This window comes from Patella vulgata, chromosome 3, assembly GCF_932274485.2.
Source record: "Patella vulgata chromosome 3, xgPatVulg1.2, whole genome shotgun sequence".
NCBI lineage: Eukaryota > Metazoa > Mollusca > Gastropoda > Patellidae > Patella > Patella vulgata.
In genome coordinates this window covers 28,022,572-28,044,847 of record NC_065881.2, presented here as the reverse complement: position 1 = coordinate 28,044,847, position 22,276 = coordinate 28,022,572, and the positions used below count along the sequence as shown (strand labels likewise).

The following is a 22,276-nucleotide window of genomic DNA, read 5'->3' as shown; positions in this document are numbered from 1 at the left end:
GCACTAACAAGCCCTTGGCTCATTGTTGAACTTAGTCATGACTTTACACCAAGTTTTTAATGTCCTCAATTTTCTGCCATTATCATTATCAAAAAGTTCACTGCATCAAGATTCATCTGTGTCTCATCATTTTGTGAAATAAATTTGCTTTAACAGGTTTGGCCATCTTGGCTCAATTTTTGAGGTTAGTGATCGAAATCGGACAAAATGAGCTGAGAGAGGCCCCTTTCATTATGCCAGATAGTCTAAATGAAATTTAGTTGATGCTTGATGAATGCAATAGTATTAGATCTGAGGCAGACTCGACCAATCCTTAATCCCCAAATCTCCAATGGGAAACTGCCGGACAAAATGGCCACCCCTAATACACAACAAAAATTACGGTGTAACGGTGATATATTTGGAAGTTTTTTAAAAAAAGATAATTGTGACATGTAGAGGGTCAACAAGCTAAAAAAGTGATTTTTCGTACAATCAGGGTCCATTATTCACGAAGTTACGGTCCGATATGTGCGAATATCAAAAGGAACAGAGATCTTTGGGTTATAAACTTACATTTCAAGTTTCATCAAAATCAGAAGAAAATTGTGACAATGATATACCATATTTTTACGCTATTTCAGTACGAGAGACGGCCATTTTGTCTGTCAGTCTTGGCCCAATTTTCACGAAATTCGAACTCAACCATCCTTAGGATGTAACGGTGATATACTGAAACGTTTTTTTAAATCGGATAAAAATTATGACCTCCATAGGGTCCACAAGCTAAAAACGCTATTTTTCGTACAATCAGGGACCATAATTCAGGAAGTTACGGTCCGATATGCATGAATATCGAAAGGAACCGAGATCTTTGGGTTATAAACATACTTTTCAAGTTTCATCAAAATCATAAGACTAGCGGCTGCCAGGCAGGATACGCCCACATTTTCGAGAGATGGATAGAGAACAAGCTAAAAAGAAAGTGATTTTTCCTACAATCAAGGGCCATAATTCAGGAAATTACAATTCGATATGCGCAAATATCGAAAGGAACCGAGATCTTTGAGTTATAAACTTACATTTCAAGTTTCAACAAAATCAGAAAAAAATTGTGACCTCTATAGGGTCTACAACCTTGATATACCATATTTTTTACGATATTTGAGAACGAAGGGCGGCCATTTTGTATGTCAGTTTTGGTCCGATTTTCACGAAATTCGAACTCAGTCGTCCTTGGTCACTTTTGAATTTGAATTTTCCTCACAAAAAACTGACCACCATTTTGAATTTATTAGCCAAAACCTGTGGCCATTTTGAATTTACTAGCCAAAACCCGTGGCCATTTTGAATTTTGGCCAATTTGACCCATTTGGGCATGGATTTCAGACTTCGACTTCTAGACCGACCATAAATCGTGGTCGGCATTGTATATTGCAGCAATTGCCCGCACTTATGCTATCCATCCATCTTCAACTTCAAATTAAATGGCAAACAAACCATCAGAAAAGAAAATTTTTCGTCATGACACCATACAACACCATGACGTCACAAGGAAACACTGCACAACACTTACAGAGTGCTGAATTACTAAGATATTGAGTATATAATAGCATTATTTTACACCTAACTCTTTTCAAAACAACAGCTCTGAAAGAATATGAGCAGAAAGAAAAGGGATTTTGATCCAATGGTGGCCATTTTTTTTTTTACGGCATATTTAGCCCTTTGCAGAAGCTCAATTTCAGATGACTTTTGATATGTTGACAACAGTGATGGGATTTCAAAAAGTTTCATGTCGGACATTTTTTCCCGAAAATAAAGGGGCATAACTCTTACCGTAATTTAAGCAGACGTTTTCAAAACACAATTAAGAATCATGTGTCAACAAAATATATTCAAATTCATATGTAAAAGAAAATATAGGTACACCTCGTTATATTCCATGTTTAAAACCCGTACGGTATTCAAATTTATGTCAATAATATTCCTACAAAATTACATGACATCCTAATACTATAGAATTGGCAGCGTGCCGACTGCTGCCGATCTGTTTCAAACTCCCCCAAAATTACCGTATTTTTCGGGTCATAAGTCGGTACATTTTTCAGAAAGTCTGACATTCGTCTAATACTCCGTTTCGATTTATATACGGAAGGTAAAAAAATGACATCCCGAAATTTATTTGGCCGTAAACCGTAGTTAATGACACCCTAATGAGCGAGTGACACCAACTGCTAAATAATTGCATTCGACTGTAGCACGCGCTATCGTCTAAAACAATTAACTACTTACGTCATTCCAATCGCAATATTCGTCAACATTTCTTAGCGTGTTTATTTATTTAAAGACATAAACCCCCTTCAAAATATGATCATAAATCCGACAATATGCCATCAAAATAGAATCTTTTCTCGGATATCAGGCGTATTGCATTCGGCACGTATACATCTCTTAATTTCACGTGTCTCGCGAGATTTGTACTTTCATTTTAATTACTGAACTCTATAAGCGCCATGTGTGTGAAATATCTTTATTTAACTTCGGCTTCCACAGAAAATATATCACAGACAAGTTATCGGATACAATGTATGTTGATTTGAGGTGTTATATACTATCAGGATATGTGACATATATAATATGACTAATTTCTACGTGTTATTGTTCGACACAAAGGAGATTAAAACGTGAGACAATGGAGAAATCACGGGTTAATCAGATTAAGTTTATAATCACTCTTATTGGATTGATATATCGTCCGACAAAGGAGAAGCAATGACTTCTGTTCAGGATTGATTTGATGAATTGTCCGATAAAGAATTAAGTCAGCCAATCAAGGCAGAATAGTAGTTAATCTAGGTAGGTGTGTAAGACGATATAACACGATAAATACTATAGACGATCACTTAATTACCTAATCAATCCAGCCTATTATCAACGATAATCGGGTTGCACGGTAGTTATACACTCGGTACACTATATCAATTTTGGAATTTGAATATTATTCACCATGTCTTGATGTCCGATTGGTCATATTCCCGGTCGGACAATTTTGGGCGTTTCGAAAAAATATTCGGACAAGTCCGGAATATACGGGTAAAATCCCATCACTGGTTGACAATGTTCTCCGGACCAAATACTATAGGAAAATGCATTACTCCTATTATTGGTATAATTTTATCAGTGATTGAGATTACTTAAAATATTAGTACCTATGTCATACATTGGACACCTCATAAAAAGGATGATCCATGTACTATATGTGACCGGTGATGGCAAATTGAGTCGATTTCTAGTTATACGCTAATTTGTGGGCAAAATTTTTCAGAATTTGGTTTTGACCATTTTCGAATACTTGATCATGTTAAAATTCAGCCTGGCACACATTACTAGCCAGAAAACATCGATAAAGGGTAGAAATGGAGATATTAGTAAACAGTTTACTCAAAGTAGGTCAACTTACTTGTAACAAAGCCATAATTGACCAATTTTGCCCAAAAATGTAGCCATTTTGCCGAAGGAAGCCCCGCACCCGCACGTAACCTACACCAAAACAACCGGCGAAATCCCCTCTTTCTATTTATAGTACTCATTATAATAATAGCATCGTTTAAAATTGTAAACAAACCCGCCTTGTTGCTATGTGACGTCGTGGAGGTGATGTCAATGACGTCTATTGTGACATCTGATTCGAGTTATCGTCAACACACAGAAAATTATAAAGTTTTGAATTAAAACTGTAGTTAATTTTTTTAAAAATACGTAGTTTTAGTAAACAAACTTTCCTTGTTTAAATTGCGCTTTTTTCGAAAGATGGTGTACAACACAAGTTTTTATTACGAGGGGGATTCCTATATTGACGGAACAACCATCAAGTCAGAACAGTCGAGGAATGGCGTCCTTGACAACAAAAAAACTTCGGCTGAATTTAGCTGCGAGTTCCAATGCTGATGACATCACGTCTATTTTGGATTCGGGTAGTGACTATACTACAAGTGGGGACTCTTCTTTTGATGAAAATTCAAATGTTTGTCACAAAGTAAAGACACAAAAAAGGGAGACTTCTCCGGAGGAAATTATTCGTCTGCTTTTATACAGTCGCGCAGATCGCTGTCAATATAGACGTATGTGATATGGTCAAATTGGCTACCATGGCAACCTGAATGTGAATAGCTTGGTATATATCATTGTTATTTTCCAAAAATTTATTTTGTTTTTATTTTATTAATAAAAAATTGTTACTGATGATTTTTATATTTGTGTTATCTACAGCAAAAATGTCAATACTGATCGTTTGCATTTTATTATTTTGAAAAAAAAATCCTATTATTATCACAATTTAGTGACTTTCCCCCAAAAAACTATACTATTCTTACAGAAGAGACATCAATCATGCTAATAATCCATGTAGCTTTATTCCTACATATCTTGAATTTTTTAATGGCAAGAAAATATCCAATATTTTATTTATGACATAATATGGCAGCCATTTTGAAACCCACTGGTAACCATGGTAACCATAAAATGCATGTTTTTTCACAACAGGGTCTAAAGCTTGATTTTTACTTAAAGATACATTATGGGAGATTTTAATAGAGAGTTGGCCATTCTTGCTATAACAGTTCAAAAATAGATGATGAAAGAAGAATATATTGAAAATTTCAGTCAAATTACTTTATTCTGAACAAAGTTATCACTATTGTAATTTTTGACTAGAAATGGGAGTCAATTCTCTCTTCACCGTCTCCGAGAATAGACGACCGTTTGATTGACAGGCGTGAACTCCACCTACATAATCTCGATTATCAAGTAACGTTTTCAATGGTTGTGGTTTGAGACGGGGTTGCAATTCAATTCGTATCACATTTATTTTTACCACAAATTAAAAATAAGACTTAATATATAGATAAGAAGCGAAAGTTTGAAAGGAATGGACCAAATCAATGAGGCATATTGGTAGGCCTGCGTAACTCCCGAACAGTGATCCAATGGAGCTGCAATTCAACTGGGGTGAAGTTAGCTGCGATGTTTATCAATTTCTATAATTTTTCTGTAAACGCAAGTGACTAAAGATTTAGCGTAGCCTATAATACTGACATCCAAACTCTCATTTTAACCACAAATAAACATAATATCAAGGCCGTATATATGTATGTATATCGAACTTTCAATCAAATTGACTGACATGCGGCCTCGCTCAACAGCTTACGACGCCATTTAAAAATTTAATCAATCAACGAAGACTTGCAATTATCAGATTTAGCTCTTGCATAATGTATGTTTAATAATTGCATAGCCCTCTATGGGTATGAAGTGGTTAGCTCAGGAAGGGTTAAACAGTAGCATTACCACATCAAAATTTCAAATAACAGATGATGTGTTTTTCTCTGTTTTAATGCATGCAGCCTGTTTCAAACATGAAGAAACTTTTTAAATTCTCAAAATCGGTTAATAAATAAGTTTTCTATGAACATTTTTCTCATCGCAGATGGCAACATTTTTCTGACAAAAAGTAATAGACTTATCTATAAGCAAAACACGCCCTCGAAATAGGGCTTTTTGAGGCTAAAATAGTATTTTAAAGATCCTACAATAACTCTGGTAATATCAAAAGCAATAAGTTGAAATTTTGACACCCAGATGAAAAATGGACGACAAATTCAATTCTGTCGTCAAAATGCCTCTGCAACATACGCATTCTGTGAGATGGTGGCCATCTTGGATTGCGGTTAAAACCGCCATTAAAATGTACTGCAATTATGAGGTCAGCATCAAATGACACTACACGGCTGTTAAAAATGCTTCATTCTGCACTCCATAAAGTAAGTTTGATCTACTTCATGACTTCAAAGAAAAATGGCGGCCATCTTGGAATCCAAGATGGCCGACATGCCAGATTCCGTCACAATCGGGTGTCATTTATAAGGTGCTCAAAGTATGGGTTGTAATATATCATTGGAAAGGTATTGAAGAGGGGATTACAGTTTCCAAATGTCCAATACCCACCAGAGAACATATTAAATAAAGAAGTTGTTTTTAGACATTGTTTATTTTGTTCAATATTTCAAATATGAGACGTGGAATGTCGAAAGTTGATGCGCCTTCATGAAACTTCTTGCATCTTTCACAAATACATGAAAAATAGGTTTCAAAAGTTTTATGATATAGGAATGCTAAATTCCCTCACATATTATAATTGGAAAATGAAATGAAAGATTATTCTATAATTATTTACCAAACATTTCATCAATAATCAAGTAGTCTATAGTTTTCCATAATTTTACTAATTATATTAATATCTAAAATTAAACCATTTTTATTGCGTTACATTTTAATCAAAATGATAATATTAATTAGCCTACATGATTACTGATAAAATGATTGGTAAATAATTGTAGTTTTACATAATTTACTAATTATATTAATATCTAAAATTGATCCATTTTATTGAGTTTCATAATCAAAATGATAATATTATTTGATAGGCCTATAATCTCTAGACTACTTGATTATTGATGAAATGTTTGGTAAATAATTATACTATTATAGTTTTAGTAATTCGATTAATATCTAAAATTAACTAATTTATGGGACATACATGTTTATCATTCGGTTCCAAGACAACTGTCAAGTCAAATCCATACATAAATGTAAAAATAACAAGTGTTTTGTTTATATCGTGCGTGATAGCATCCATGGAAGGATTACCCGCCTTCCACCCCCTACAGCTGAAATGACATGCGAGTTTGTCCAATCAGACTCAACAAAGAAAATCACGTGATGTCAACAATGTTCGTCATAGGGGAATACCATTTTGCTATGAATGGAATCGCCCGTGAAGTTTTCGCCGTAAGAACTCGGCTTGGCAACCAAACTTCTGCGGCTTATTCCTCAATGAAAACAGTTTTTATTACCGACGACACATATATCATTATAATCTACGATATTTCATAAAGGTTCTCACCGTTTTAAAATTCCAGCCGCAACATTGAGTTTTAGAAAAATTTGACTTCAATCTTTTAAAACATTTGTACCTCAAAAACTATACCCGCCATTTTGATCGGGAATGCCGCTGAACCTTGCGGGGTTCTTCCTGATGATTCGTTGAAAGTTTCAATGACGTACGTGAAGAACTTTCCGAGCTATGAGAATCCCCAGCGAGATACCGCTCAAATACCCGGGCGTGCCGTGAACACTAATTAATTTGCTAATGGAAAAACAATGGCTAACTGCCAGTGACGTAATATTAGCGTGGGTATTTTATAACTTGTGTTTTGAGTGCATTATCAATAAAGAACAAAAACGAAACTTGTATCACTAGAAAGGTAATTTAATTGGCTTTTTATTCATATAGGTTAAAATATGTTGACACAAATTGTGAGTTTTTTTATCGGATATTTTTTCTTGGCACTCTGTGCGCGAGGAGTGTAGGACACGGTCAATACGCTGACTGAGTGTCACACAGCGCTGAGGACGAATGTGGTAATGCTATAAACAGGAACATTCCCGAAAGCAAGTGGCAGTTTGGCATTTTTAATCATCTGGTTACTAAAGAATTTTGTCATGCATAGAAGAAATTTTGAGCGTAATCTTTAAACAAAGTTTTCTCGCAAATAGGCGTTTCTGGTCTGCTGGACTTTGAACTTGAATATCTTGACGATGGAGTAAGGTAGAGCAATGATTTTGGTATCATTAGACATCTTATGACACCCTCTTTATGGTGACATATATAACTCAGATTTGAATTTTTGGTCATTAAGACTCATTATGCTATCACCAGTCACATATAACATACATCTTTTTCATAATATTCTGAGGGGATCACATGAAAAGGCAGATAGCTCGAAGGCGGAGGTAAATGTATTTTAGGAGAGTGATTTAGCTAATTTGTGGTCATCTTTTTTGCCTCCCCCAAAGGAAAGTTGACTTTCGTCGAAAGCACACCTTGACCGTGAGGGACTAATTAATACATACTCCGCTAATTCCAATCGAAATCTCCAATTTCTATTATTGTCTGTTGTCATAAATTCTTGTATTCTACATAAATATCTTCTCCTTATTTCTGGTGTTAATATCTGAAATCAATTTTCGTCAATTATTAATATAGATAATTCAATATGGATATTCAAAATTATACAATTATATTAAACAAGCCAACAGTGAGGCTGATGTCCCCCCCCCTCCCCCGAAATCCCAAAATAAATAGATGACACATTAATTAATTGCACATTTATTTTTTTCAAAAGTATCGAGCAATCAAACCATAAACTAAGTTTCATCACTCCCTATCAGATAGAATCAAGATTATCTTGTCCCAAAGCATCGACAAATGAAATCGATTAGCTCTGCTTAGCTTCAGCTCGAAATCAGTCAAGACATTCACCTAATGAACATCTACATCAAGTTTAAACATTCTACCCCAATTAAAAGCAGAGTTATGATGTTCCAAAGTCTTGACCAATCAAAAAGCTTATCGCTCCTTAGCCTAAGCAGAAAATTCCATCGAACTTAGTCATGGTAATGATATAATGAATCTATATTCAGAGTTTCATCGCTCTCTCTTCATTATAACCAAAGTTATCGTGCCCCAAAGCATCAACCAATCAGATTGCTTATCTCTGCTTACTGTAAGCAGACAATGTTCACCTAATGAACGCTTACACCAAGTTTGAACATTCTACCTCAATTAGGAGACTTATTGTGTACTAAGTCTCGACTAATCAAATTGCTTATCAATCTGCTTACCCTCAGCAAAAAATGTTCATTATCAAACTTAGTTAAGGTATTGATGTAATGAAACTATACACCAAGTTTCATCACTCTCACTTAATTAGAACTAAAGTTATTGTGTCCCAAAAGCATCAATGAATCAAATTGCTTATCTCTGCTTGCCCCAAGCAGAAAATGCTCATCTTCGAACTCTATCAAGACATTGACCTAATAAACACCTACACCAAACTGGTCCGGGCAGAATTAGTGACTAATACACCTTTGCATTCTATTTTATGGGAGATAACACACAAACGGAAGACTGGGAATTATGAAGATTGATAGGGATGCGGTTGCAATGCAAGAGAAGCCCACATGTGATTTTTCATATTATCAGGGACCATAATCCAGGATGTTACAGTCCGATATTCACGAATATCAAAAGGAACCAAGATATTTGCGCACAGTGGAGTGGTCAATTTGTAGGGTAGTTTTGGTCCGATTTTCACAAAATTTGAACTCAAATGTCATTATGGCGAACAGTGATATATCCACAAGCTAAAAAGATAGGTTGCTAAGCAAACAAAACATACACCCACAACAGCTAGTGAAACATTTATAACACACTAAAATAATAATATTAAGAATAATAATATTAAGAGTAAGAACCATGGGTTTCACGTCGGCCGTATATTTCGGTCAAGACCTATGGAAAATGACCGTTTTTTTCAAAACCCAATTTTCAAACATAGCTATAATCGACCACCACTATGTAACTATACAATTGTACGACAGTACAGAATAATGCACACATATAGAAGTCACATAATCCTGTGATCGGTGTTAGAAAGTTTTATACATTGTTGTCAACAGATTATACTCAGTGTTGTGTTGGTAGTGTAGTCCTTTACGTTTAAAGCGAGCTTTTGTTCTTGCGCCACCCAGCGCACCTCGACTTATCTTAGGGGGAGTCATTAAATACGCCCGCCAATTTGCTAGATTCATAAACCACCTTACTTTCAGTTTTTGTTTATTTTTAAAACTGCATATGTTTCAGTATAGTGACCTCCTCCTCGAGCGATCAGCGTTTCCACTGTAAACTAGAGCTGCCATAATTATTCACCAAACATATTGAATGCTAATGTAAGGCTTGTTTTAATTAGATAGAAGTCTAAAACCAGCCAATAGAATATGATGTTACTTGACAGCATATGCCGCTGGATGTTGATGGAGAATATCAACGGGAACGACGTACGTCTAATAATAACATTACGTTGTTTAAAATGTTTTCATGTACGGCTTGTCTCATTGGCAATGCGTTGATTATCGCTATCAATATGTCTGGAGATGGTCAAAACTGTCAAATATGCGACATTTTTAAATTGGAATTACTGGAGGGCAAATAGCCACGGTGGGAGACAAAAATGGGTTTGTAAAATTGGTTTGGTCTTTAGACTTAGTGCAAATTGTGCACTAAGAAGCACGCTGACAAACTGATCAAACTGACGCAAATTCGTGGAACATAAAATGACATAAGAAAACATGTGACAAAACTAAAGTATATAAATACAATGTAGAATTACTTTAGGAATATAATTAAGATTTTTTTTTTTACGGCAATGTTTTTCTCAATTTATAAATTTGTAGTTTTTTTTATGGCTCCCGCACCATTTCGTAAAGGTGAAGAACTGGTAGTAGAACAATAAAAGTTAACTGATATGCAGGAATCTTATCAATGACGTGAAGCTGTCCATCGTTAAATCATTCACTATTTGAGAACTCCCATATTGTCCACGTGTCGTAAGAATTTTCTACAACAAAGCCGTTTACCGCTATTAGTCACGCACGATGTAAACGAAATTATTATGATCTTCGAAAAAAGAGCAATTGATATGGAGTATTGCTCTTCGATTCCAACCAAATTTAATGTCATATTAAAGTAGCTAAGTATCTAACACAATATCATCCAAAGTCCTCGACGTTGAAAACCAAATTATTTGTCAATTTAAATCAACATTGGTGTTCTTGTATCGTGAAAAGATGGACTTCTGATATCCAATTTTACCATTGGTACACGAATTGTGTACCATAATGGGCTTTAGCGCCATTTGTAATAAGGAACTCGAAGAACGAGGCGACACATATTCCACAAGTCCTGTCAATTAGGCGAAAGACCGAAGACATTTATCGTTCAAGTTCGTTGCAACAACCTCTGTGGGAGATTTTAATTTTTTTAATTACACGTCTCTTTGTATTAATTTAAAAACCATGATCTCCACACATTCGGCATGTGCCAGTATTTAATAATTCTTTTTTAAAAATGGAATTCTTTTTAACCTAATCACCTAAAAAATAAACATTACACACGTAGGAATACACGCGAAGTTTGTTGCCGAGTGCCATTTTGGCCAATCAAAATAAAGAAAACGTTTAGCCCCGATCCTTCAATCATGGCGTATTATAGTCAACAAGGACACATTTTTCTGGCATTCTGACCAGAAAAATGAAGTGCCTTATTCATCAGAATGCAACACAGCCCTGCAAGTTACTGGTTTTTAACGGCAACACCTGGAGGCATTGTGTGGAATATTCAAAACAGTGGCAGACTTTGGATGGAGAAGAAAAAAACATTGCAATCACGTATCAAGATGTGTTCGAAGGTATGTTTCTATGTTTTTATTAGTTATTTTATTATTATTATTTTCTTAGTCTTAGTATTTAAATTTTTTCTAGGCTGTGAGTGTTCACGTTGGTGGTTGTTAAGAAATATATAAAGTACTTGTTCACAATACATGGTATCACGCAAACCAGTGGTGGGCAAACTTTCAAGTTTTAAAACAAAACTGAAGCCTAAACTGGTGAAGGGCAAAACATTTTTATGAGACATAACTAACAAATTACATTAGTCATTAATTACAATGTCAAGGGTTATGAAATATCATTTTCAATAAAGTAATATTAGAAATATGGAGTACAGCACATAATATACTATTCAAAAAAAGTAGGGGATATTTGATTTTTAAGTGTTATTAAAGTCACCTAATGAAAATGACGAAGAAACAAATGACAAAATGAAATGAAGTTCACATTCATCGATTTATTCCAAATGATCGTTAGACTAAGTAAGGCACAGACTGACCATTATAAGGGTAAAATGATACCCGGGGTCAAACAGCAAAGTTACGACAGCATCACAACCAAGTCAGTAACGGGTAAATCCTCCTCTGTTTGCCAAACAAGCATTGATCCGACGTGGCATACTCCTAATGAGACGTCTAAGGTCATTTTGGTCCAGATTGTCCCATTCCTGTTGCAACGCAGCAGCAAGTTCTTGGACATTGGCAGGACGTTGTTGACGTTGACGTAACCTCTGTCCAAGCATGTCCCAGACATGCTCGATGGGGGAGAGGTCGGGACTCAGTGCTGGCCAAGGTAATGTGGTGATGTTCTGTTGTTGGAGGTAACCTGTAACGATCCTGGCCCTGTGACATCTTGCGTTGTCATCCTGGAAGATGAAACGGCGGCCATGACGTCGTGCGAACGGCACAACATGGACTGCCAAGATGTTGTCCCGGTAGTACTGGCCTGTAACACGCCCTGCAACAACATGTAAAGCCATTCTTCCAGCAACAGTGATGCCTCCCCACACCATAACAGAACCACCCCCAAATCGATCATGTCTGATGACGTTAACGTCTTGGAAGCGCTCGTTTCGACGACGCCACACCCTCCTACGTCTGTCCAAAAAATCAACAGTGAACCTTGACTCATCTGAAAACATCACATTGCTCCAGCGTCGATTATCCCAGTGTTGACGATCCCTACACCAACGACATCTTGCCTGAATGTGATGATCTCTCAAACAAGGGATCACGCGAGGACGTCGGGCGCGAAGGTGACCCCTATGCAGTCGATTCCGAATCGTCTGGCCACTCACTCTCACACCAGTGTCTGTTTGAAGACGAGCGCTGATCTGATTTGCTGTGATGACACGATTTCTCAAGGCCAAGATACGTATAAATCGATCCTGGGCTTGAGTTGTCGCCCTTGGTCGACCTGAGCGTGGTCTGTCCTGTACAGATTGTGTATCACGGTATCTGGACCATAGCCTGCTTTTGACAGACTGAGGAACATTCATCGTCCATGCCACAACCGCCTGTGTTGTGCCGATCTGTAGCATGCCAAGGGCACGTAACCTTTCATTTTGGGTAAGCCGACGCATATCAAAATTTGTTTTCTGGTCACTAAAACAATTAAACTGATGTTTCCACCCTGGAATTCAATGCCACAATGACTGTAACATTCAAAGTCAGAGTCGTGCAAATCTTGGGTTGGACCCCCATGATGATCCCAAGCATCACCTGCATTCCATGCGGTAGCTATTGGTGCGTTTGGGCGTCACATGTAACTGGAAATGTTTCTTCTGTTAGGTTCTACAGTGACTTTTTTCGTAGTCATTTGCATATTTTAGTATTATGCCCCCAAAATCAAATATCCCCTACTTTTTTTGAATAGTATATTTAAAATTACATTCTTATTAGAATCCTTTTAGTCAGGTTCCATGGAACTTTGTCAAATTTATATTCTTTTGGTGATTGGTCTAAAGCAAAACCTGCCGTCTTGTGGGAGCATAGTTTGGAATAGCCTTTACAGAAAAATCAAAGGCAATTAGTCTAACTAAGCCGTAAAAAGATCTGCAAAGATCATTGATCCTACAGGCGGAAATGCTATTTAAATAAGCAATTTTAGATTTTGATTTCGTTTAGAGATTGGATTGCTCAAAAAAAAATTCACACATGTGACATACAATTATGTTTTTTCTATCATATTTCCTATTTTCTTTAAGAACAAAGGAAGAAGCTTCAAAGGTGAATCAAAAAGATGTTCCTGTAAAGTTGCTGCTCTTTCCTGTACAGATCTATGTGGATGTAAATACTGTCAAAATTCCACACCTACACCCACAGAGATGGCTATGGATGATAATGATGATGATCATCATGATGATTATGAAGAAGAATGTTGAATGTAAAAACTATATATTAATACATTCTCAATAAAAAAAAAAAATATATATATTATCATTATTACATCAACAAATATTTGTTTTAAAAGTATTATTATTTTTTCCTTTTCTTTAAAATGATTTTCTATCCCCAATTCTTTGTACACCTTTAACCTGGCATTACTAAAATTAAAGCAATATATGGGAGCATGGATTTTATCCTCAGTTGAATGCAACATTCTCACATCAGGTTTTTTTTTTGTGTCTGTCTCTTATGATCGGCTGAAGTTTAGTGATGTTTTTTTCTCTTAATTTCTGATATTTTTAAAATCATGTTATTCCATCGGATTATAATTTTGTTTTATCTTATAGTAAAACTCATGTTTTAAATCTGTATCATTAGTCGAGTTTAAATTTTGAACAGTTTTACAATTCAAGTAATCTTTGTTAATATTGAACCTATCATTGAACTCGCTATAACATATATTAACCATAACAAATTCATTATGCATATTTTGTACACTTTAGTCTATGAATGATTTAGTATAATTATAAAATCAAAATGTTTTATTAAATTTTAAAATGACTTTGTATATATGTTTTTACATACCTATTGTATGCTGATTCAAGCCTATGAATTCATATCTTATCAACAGAGCTTGTACATACTGTTTTTTTCCATATTCATTTTCATTAAAATCAGAACTTTTGTCAATTAAAGTCAAAACAGTAATATTTAAAGGAGCTAAATCGCTAACACTTGAGACCTAGAAATTGACAAAAGTGGGTCGCAACGCATATAATACTGTAGTATGAATGTATATAAACTGATTTACATTCAATGGTTTCCGTTTTTACTCCAATTTCAAATCATCTATGTTCGGCGAAATAAGCTAGCAGTCTCAAGCGAGTGCAAATTTCTAGCGTCTGGTTATTCCAGTCTATATACGCCGTTTGATTTGGTGCAATGTGTCTAGCCTGGTCCCTCTTGATACAACTGGGGCTGAAGCTGGCTGGTTTATTTTGTCTTAAATATTGGATATCAAAAGCCCATCTTTTTCTGGTAAGATCACAACATGAATGTTGATTTAATTTGACAAATGAATCGTGTTTTCAATGTTGAAGATTTTGGATGATATTGAGTTAGAGACTTAGCTACTTTAATGTTTAAATTTTGAACTACATGTATTAACCATCGGGTGCCAGTCAGGATACGCCCACATTTTCGAGAGATGGATAGAGAACAAGCTAACAAAAAAGTGATTTTTCCTACAATCAAGGGCCATAATTCAGGAAATTACAATTCGATATGCGCATATATCGAAAGGAACTGAGATCTTTGTGTTATAAACTTACATTTCAAGTTTCAACAAAATCGGATAAAAATTGTGACCTCTATAGGGTCCACAACCTTGATAAATCATATTTTTACGCTATTTGAGAACAAACAGCGGCCATTTTGTCTGTCAATTTTGGGGCGATTTTCACAAAATTCAAACTCAACTGTCCTTAGGGTGGAAAGTTAATATAATAATACGGTTTTTTAAATCAGATAAAAATTATGACCTCTAATGGGTCCACAAGCTAAAAACATGATTTTTCGTACAATCAGGGGCCATAATTCAGGAAGTTACGGTCCGATATGGGCAAATATTGAAAGGACCCTATAGAGGTCACAATTTTTATCCGATTTTGTTGAAACTTGAAATGTAAGTTTATAACCCAAAGATCTCAGTTCCTTTCGATATTTGCGCATATCAGACCGTAACTTCCTGAATTATGGCCCCTGATTGTACGAAAAACCTCAAACACTGTGTATAAATTTAAAGTCAATTGCATACTAACTTTAGCCTCTAGAGCTTCCAGAAGATTTTTTGAAGTGATCAAGGGCAATAACTCTGGCAGTAATTATCGGAAATCGTTGAAAATCAAAAGGTATATTTGTCTCATGACCTTAAACACTGTGTATAAATTTAAAGTAAATCGGATATTAACTTTGGCTTTTAGAGCGTCCACAAGATTTTTCAAAGTGATCAAGGGCCATAACTCTGGCAGTAATTATTAGAAATCGCTGAAAATAAATAGGCTTCTTCGTCTCATGACCTTAAACACTGTGTATAAATTTAAGGTCAATCAGATATTAACTTTGGCCTCTAGAGCGTCCACAAGATTTTTCAAATTGATCAAGGGCCATAACTCTGGCAGTAATTAATGGTAATGGCTGAAAATCAATAGGATTCTTTGTCTTATGACCTTAAACACTGTGTATAAATTTAAGGTCAATCGGATATTAACTTTGGCCTCTAGAGCGTCCACAAGATTTTTTTGAAGTGATCAAGAGCCATAACTCTGGCAGTAATTATCAGAAATTGCTGAAAATCAATAGGCTTCTTCGTCTCATGACCTTAAACACTGTGTATAAATTTCAGGTCAATCAGATATTAACTTTGGCCTCTAGAGCGTCCACAAGGTATTTCAAATTGATAAAGGGCCATAACTCTGGCAGTAATTATCAGAAATCGTTGAAAATCAATAGGCTTCTTCGTCTCATGAGCTTAAACACTGTGTATAAATTTAAAGTCAATTGAATATTAACTTTGGCCTCTAGAGCGTCCAGAAGATTTTTTGAAGTGATCAAGGGCCATAACTCTGGCAGTAATTATCAGAAATTGATGAAAATCAATAGGCTTCTTCGTCTCATGACCTTAAACACTGTGTATAAATTTCAGGTCAATCAGATATTAACTTTGGCCTCTAGAGCGTCCACAAGATATTTCAAATTGATAAAGGGCCATAACTCTGGCAGTAATTATCAGAAATTGCTGAAAATCAATAGGCTTCTTCGTCTCATGAGCTTAAACACTGTGTATAAATTTAAAGTCAATTGAATATTAACTTTGGCCTCTAGAGCGTCCAGAAGATTTTTTGAAGTGATCAAGGGCCATAACTCTGGCAGTAATTATCAGAAATCGATGAAAATCAATAGGCTTCTTCGTCTCAAGACCTTAAACACTGTGTATAAATTTAAGGTCAATCGGATATTAACTTTGGCTTCTAGAGCGTCCACAAGATTTTTTGAAGTGATCAAGGGCCATAACTCTGGCAGTAATTATCGGAAATCGCTGAAAATCAATAGGCTTCTTCGTCTCAAGACCTTAAACACTGTGTATAAATTTAAGGTCAATCGGATATTAACTTTGGCTTCTAGAGTGTCCACAAGATTTTTTGAAGTGATCAAGGGCCATAACTCTGGCAGCAATTATCGGAAATCGCTGAAAATCGATAGGCTTCTTCGTCTCAAGACCTTAAACACTGTGTACAAATTTAAGGTCAATCGGATATTTACTTTGGCCTCTAGAGCGTCCACAAAAGAAACTGTGGACGCCGGACGGACGGACGGGGGACAATATACGACCACATTTCAATGTGGGCGTATAAAAAGCAGGAAAATGGTTTGCCATAACTCTGGCAGTAATTATCGAAAATTGCTGAAAATCAATAGGCATAAATTTAAAGTCAATCGATTATTTGCGTAGAAGGGGCGGCCATTTTTGGTCCGATTTTCACGAAATTCGAACTCAACCATCATTAGGGTGTAATGGTGAAATAATAATACGTTTTTTTTAAATCGGATTAAAATTATGACCTCTAGAGGGACACAAGCTAAAACCATGGTTTTTCCCACAATCAGGGGCCATAATTCAGGAAGTTACGATCCGATATGCGCGAATATTGAAAGGAACCAAGATCTTTGGGCTATAAACATGCATTTCAAGTTTCATCAAAATCGTTACCCCTAGAGTGTCCACAAGCTAAAAACCTGATTTTCTGCACTATCAGGGGCCATAATCCATGAAGTTATGGTCCGATACATGGAGTCTGGAGGCTCAGCGCCTGGGGTGTGTGTGTGCGTGTGTGTGTGTGTGTGTGCGTGCGTTTGTGGATGGTCCTTATCGAGGACACACATAAGGATTTAAACCTTCTATTTGCGGACATGACCCGAATCGAGGACGTACTCGATCAAATCAATAGAACTGGCTATCCTGCCATGCTCAGTGGCCCCAAAATAGATATATCTGTAAAAATCACTTGATTATAATTCATACCTCGATAAAGTGATTCTGTACCGTTGGGGTGTATCGGTGTGTTTAGCGTTTTTTATCAAGAAAAATTGTCGTGTGTATCGGCTAAATTTAAGATGTCCTCGTTGATGCCAATTAATACAAGGTCCTCGGTTAATGGTGACACAACACACACACAAATGGTCACGTGACAGTCAATTCTCAGAGTGACGAACGCCGCTTTGAATAGTAAGTGAAAACGAATACTACATAATAACTGATATATTCGTGGTATGTGGTGTCTTAACATCAGCAACAGATACATGTATTGGTTGCTAGTAATAAATACTGTGTCTTACAGTCAGTAACAGACACATTTTCACGAAGTGACTTATAAATATATACATATGATTTGTAACGGATACAGGTCTTACAGTCAGTTACCAACAGTATTCTAGGATGTTTAAAATGCCACGTTTTGCAGTCAGTAACATATGCAGACATATTTTGAGCATGGTCTTTATAAATTTTATTTTAAGATTTTACATACCGGTATAATTTATAAACAAAAACGGGATTTTGTGGCTTTAGGGTAGATAACGTCTTATTGCACGCAATTAGAATGGATAGTACAAATATGCATTATTAAGTTTCTTCATATATTTATATTACCGCCTTTCCCTTTTTATTCACGTATCAAATATGCAATCTCTCGTTATACGTATGTGGCCATACACACTTGCATTGAGTGTCGGTCCCCATAATCGAGGACAGTTACCGCAGAGTATATCTTATGATTGATTCATACATGGTGTTTCATATAATCAGTAACAGATATGTATATTAATTTGGAAGCAGGTTTTGGTTACAGATAGAACATGATCATCGGTCTTAAATTATGTGCTTAAATTCAAAGAGGACCGACATTATAAAGGTGACTTTCATGGCACAAAATCGTGTGTTAAGGCCTACTTTGATGCCCTCGGTTAATTGTTATGGACCGCACACACATATTGTCACGTGATAGTCAATCAAGAAAGCGGCTAACTCCATTTTGAACAGTAAGTTAAAATAAAGTATTTTTGTTCTATTTCTGAAAACATGCATCATATTTTAGAGTTTGTAGTATACGCATGTATTGTACAGTGACACGGGGCATATAATTTATTTGCGGTTGTGATATTTAATTATGAATTACGAAGGAAATCGAATTTAAATTAATCATCACGTGGACGTCCTTGAACAATATCAACATAACTAACACAAATCCATCCTTGTTTCAAACGATCTTCTCCTAAACCAGGAAGCACCAATGCCAATTAATACTCCTTATTTTGAATCCAAACATTTGGCTATATGTCCTTTCTTTTTATGTCATATATAGTTTGGTTCCTCATAACTAGTACGTCTCTAAATTCAACGAGGCCTGCATTTATAATACAAATTGTTGTAGAATGGAGATAGTTTCTAATTTCTGTTTAATGTCATGGAACCCTGCGTTGAATTGTATTTATATCCTCGAATATGGATAGTTGTGTTTGATAAAAACCCAAACTCGGCATGTGATAATATTACAATATGATTATGAATAAAATTCACATCATAAATAACATCTGCAAGGTTATTTCATTTGATTATTTTTAATGGCGAGTGGTGTCATAATTGCAATGATCGTTAAGATAATGTATATTTATTGTCTTTTCAGGTCAAGATGCTATGGACAAGAATATTTTTCTTATCGTTTACTTTTTATGTTCGCTAACATTCAGAATATTGGCAAGCTATTTTACACAAGTTTATAAACTTTTTCTATTTGTAACCTTCATGGTAGACATTATTTTCCTTTGTTTTCTTGTGTGCTGTCTTTATATAACAGACGGTGAAGAACCACAGCCAACTTTATAAAATGAAAACAAAAAGGTTAAACAAGTCAAAATCCACAGTATATAAAATTGGCGACCCGGTAATGGCGTTCTGGCCCCAAGATGGTATATGGTATAACGCAGAAATAATTAGAGTTAATAAGTGCATGTACACAGTGAAGTACACCTTTGACAACATCAAAATGAAATTACTGGCTCATCAAATAAAACCAGAGAACACAACACCCGATATTACTACAGCTCCATCGCAAGTTATTAGCAACATATTAACACATACAGCTCCATCTTCGGCTGCAATTGACATGTTGACAGATACATCGCCAACGATTAAAGATACCTCGTTGCCAGTCGATATGTCACCAGCTCAATCGTCAGTTATTAGCGACATATTTACAGATACAGCCCCATCTTCCACTGCTATTGACATGTTGACAGATACATCGCCAACGATTAAAGATACCCCGGTGTTAGTCCATATGCCACCAGCTCCATCGTCAGTTATTAGCGACATATTTACAGATACAGCTCCATCTTCCACTGCTATTGACAGAGGGGCAGACACATCTCCAACGATTAAAGATACGCCGGTGTTAGTCCATATGTCACCAGCTCCATCGTCAGTTATTATTAGCGACATATTTACAGATACAGCTTCATCTTCCACTGCTATTGACATGTTGACAGATACATCGCCAACGATTAAAGATACCCTGGTGTTAGTCCATATGCCACCAGCCCCATTGTCAGTTATTAGCGACATATTTACAGATACAGTTCCATCTTCCACTGCTATTGACAGGGGGGTAGACACATCTCCAACGAAGAAAGATACCTGGTTGCCAGTCGATTTGCCGCCAGCTCAATCGTCAGTTATAAGGGACATATGTACAGATGCAGCTCCACCTTCCACTGCTCTTGACATAGTGACAAATACAGCACCAAGGATTAACGATACCCCGTTGTTACTCGAATTGCCAGCTCCATTGTCATTTATTGACATCGTTACAGATACAGCTCCATCTTCGACTATCAGTAAGATATCTGTAGAAAGCGTTGGTTTGTTTGACTTACCAGTACTTGCGTTAAATGAATTACCTCCTTCATCACATTATAACAAAAGAGATGACGTGGTTTGGACAGCAGAACACACATCCCAAAATACAGCGCAATTAAAACAAAGGCATAATATACAATATCCTTCACCAGATACTTCTTTTGCTAACGATTATGAGGATATTTCTGTACCTGGACGTATGTCAGCACAAGTCAATAGGCCACATCTAAGACCCCGTTTAGATAAAGAAATTGCTTCTTTAGACAATACAGTAACCATTAGCTCTTCAAGCTACGACAATGATGAATGCGATAATTCTGATGATGGCAATTTTCTTCGGGAAGTGAGTACAATCCAAATGATGACGAGAATTTTGTGTCTGATTCCGATAATTCAGTGAAATCACTGCTCGTTCCCATGTCAAACTTCAGATCTAAATCACCAATAATCCATCAAAACGAAACAATAGCAGAACAAACCCCTTCCTCCACGACAGGATGTGACAGTGCATTTATTAATAGAATAACGGTTATGTCAACAAATAATGATGGTAATGTCCGTAAATGGGACAAAAAGTACTACTGTTACTTTTGCTCGAAGGGTCAATCAAAGTTACCACGTCACTTAATGTCAAACCACTCAGATGAACCAGAAGTTGTTAAACTTAAAGCAGAAACAAACCTTAAAACACGGAGTAATATGCTATGCAAATTAAGAAATCTGGGCAACCACAAACACAATTGTGACGTCATTCGAAAAAATAGTGGACAATTGATCGTCGGATACCGCCCATCAAAACGAAGTGTTAATCCTAATGATTATGGCCCATGCTCTTACTGTTACGGGTATTACGTCAGGCAAGATTTGTGGAAGCACCGATGCCCATTAAAACCTCAAAAACGTAAATACAACCAAGAAGATACAGACTGCGAATGCCCAAGGATTCGTGAACGAATGGCTTCTAAGAGTATTTTGTTAAAACCTGCGCCATGTGGTGTTTTAGCATCTTTAAATCAAATTCTTGCTCCCATGAAATCCGATGAGATTAGTAGGATTGTAAAAAGTGATGATCTTATTCTAGAAGTTGCAAAGCGGGAGTTTATGAAAGCCGGCCACGATGAAGACCAACACAACTATATTCGATCAAAGCTACGAGAACTTGGTCGACTACTATGGCAGCTGAGAAAGAACACTTTAAAGCCCGATGTTTGTTTACAAAACTTCATTGATCCTGAGAAATTCAGTACTATAGTAAAATCAGTTCACGATCTTGCTGGTTTTGACTTTGAATCACATGATTTCAAAATTCCCTCATTGGCCTTAAAACTTGGACACACTATAAAAAAATGTGCATTGATTGTTAAAGCTAATGCACTAGAAAAGAATGACAAAGATATGGCGGAAACTGCGGACAATTTTTACAAGTTATGTGAAATGAAATGGGAGATAGAGATTTCGACACATGCCCACAGAACTCTTTATCAAGCTAAAAGAAACAATCCTGATGTGCTACCTTCAAGTACGGATGTGGTTATACTGTCTCAATATTTGGATACCGCAGGAGACGACCAGAAAGCTCGCCTAAATA

The 22,276-nt window shown here is 36.1% G+C and overlaps 1 protein-coding gene across 10 annotated transcripts in view; it reads right to left on the bottom strand.

The window, feature by feature from the left end:
- The window catches only part of LOC126816919 (serine/threonine-protein phosphatase 4 regulatory subunit 1-like), a 383,736-nt gene that overhangs the window by 43,531 nt on the left and 317,929 nt on the right, over nt 1-22,276 (bottom strand). For 6 of the 10 annotated variants that reach the window (XM_056099411.1, XM_056099412.1, XM_056099416.1 and 3 more), the window contains exon 16: nt 7,954-8,054. The exons of the other annotated variants lie outside the window; for them this stretch is intronic. In XM_056099411.1, coding sequence (XP_055955386.1) covers nt 7,954-8,054 — 101 coding nt within the window. The remainder of the gene's footprint in view (nt 1-7,953; nt 8,055-22,276) is intronic. 10 annotated transcript variants of the gene reach the window in all.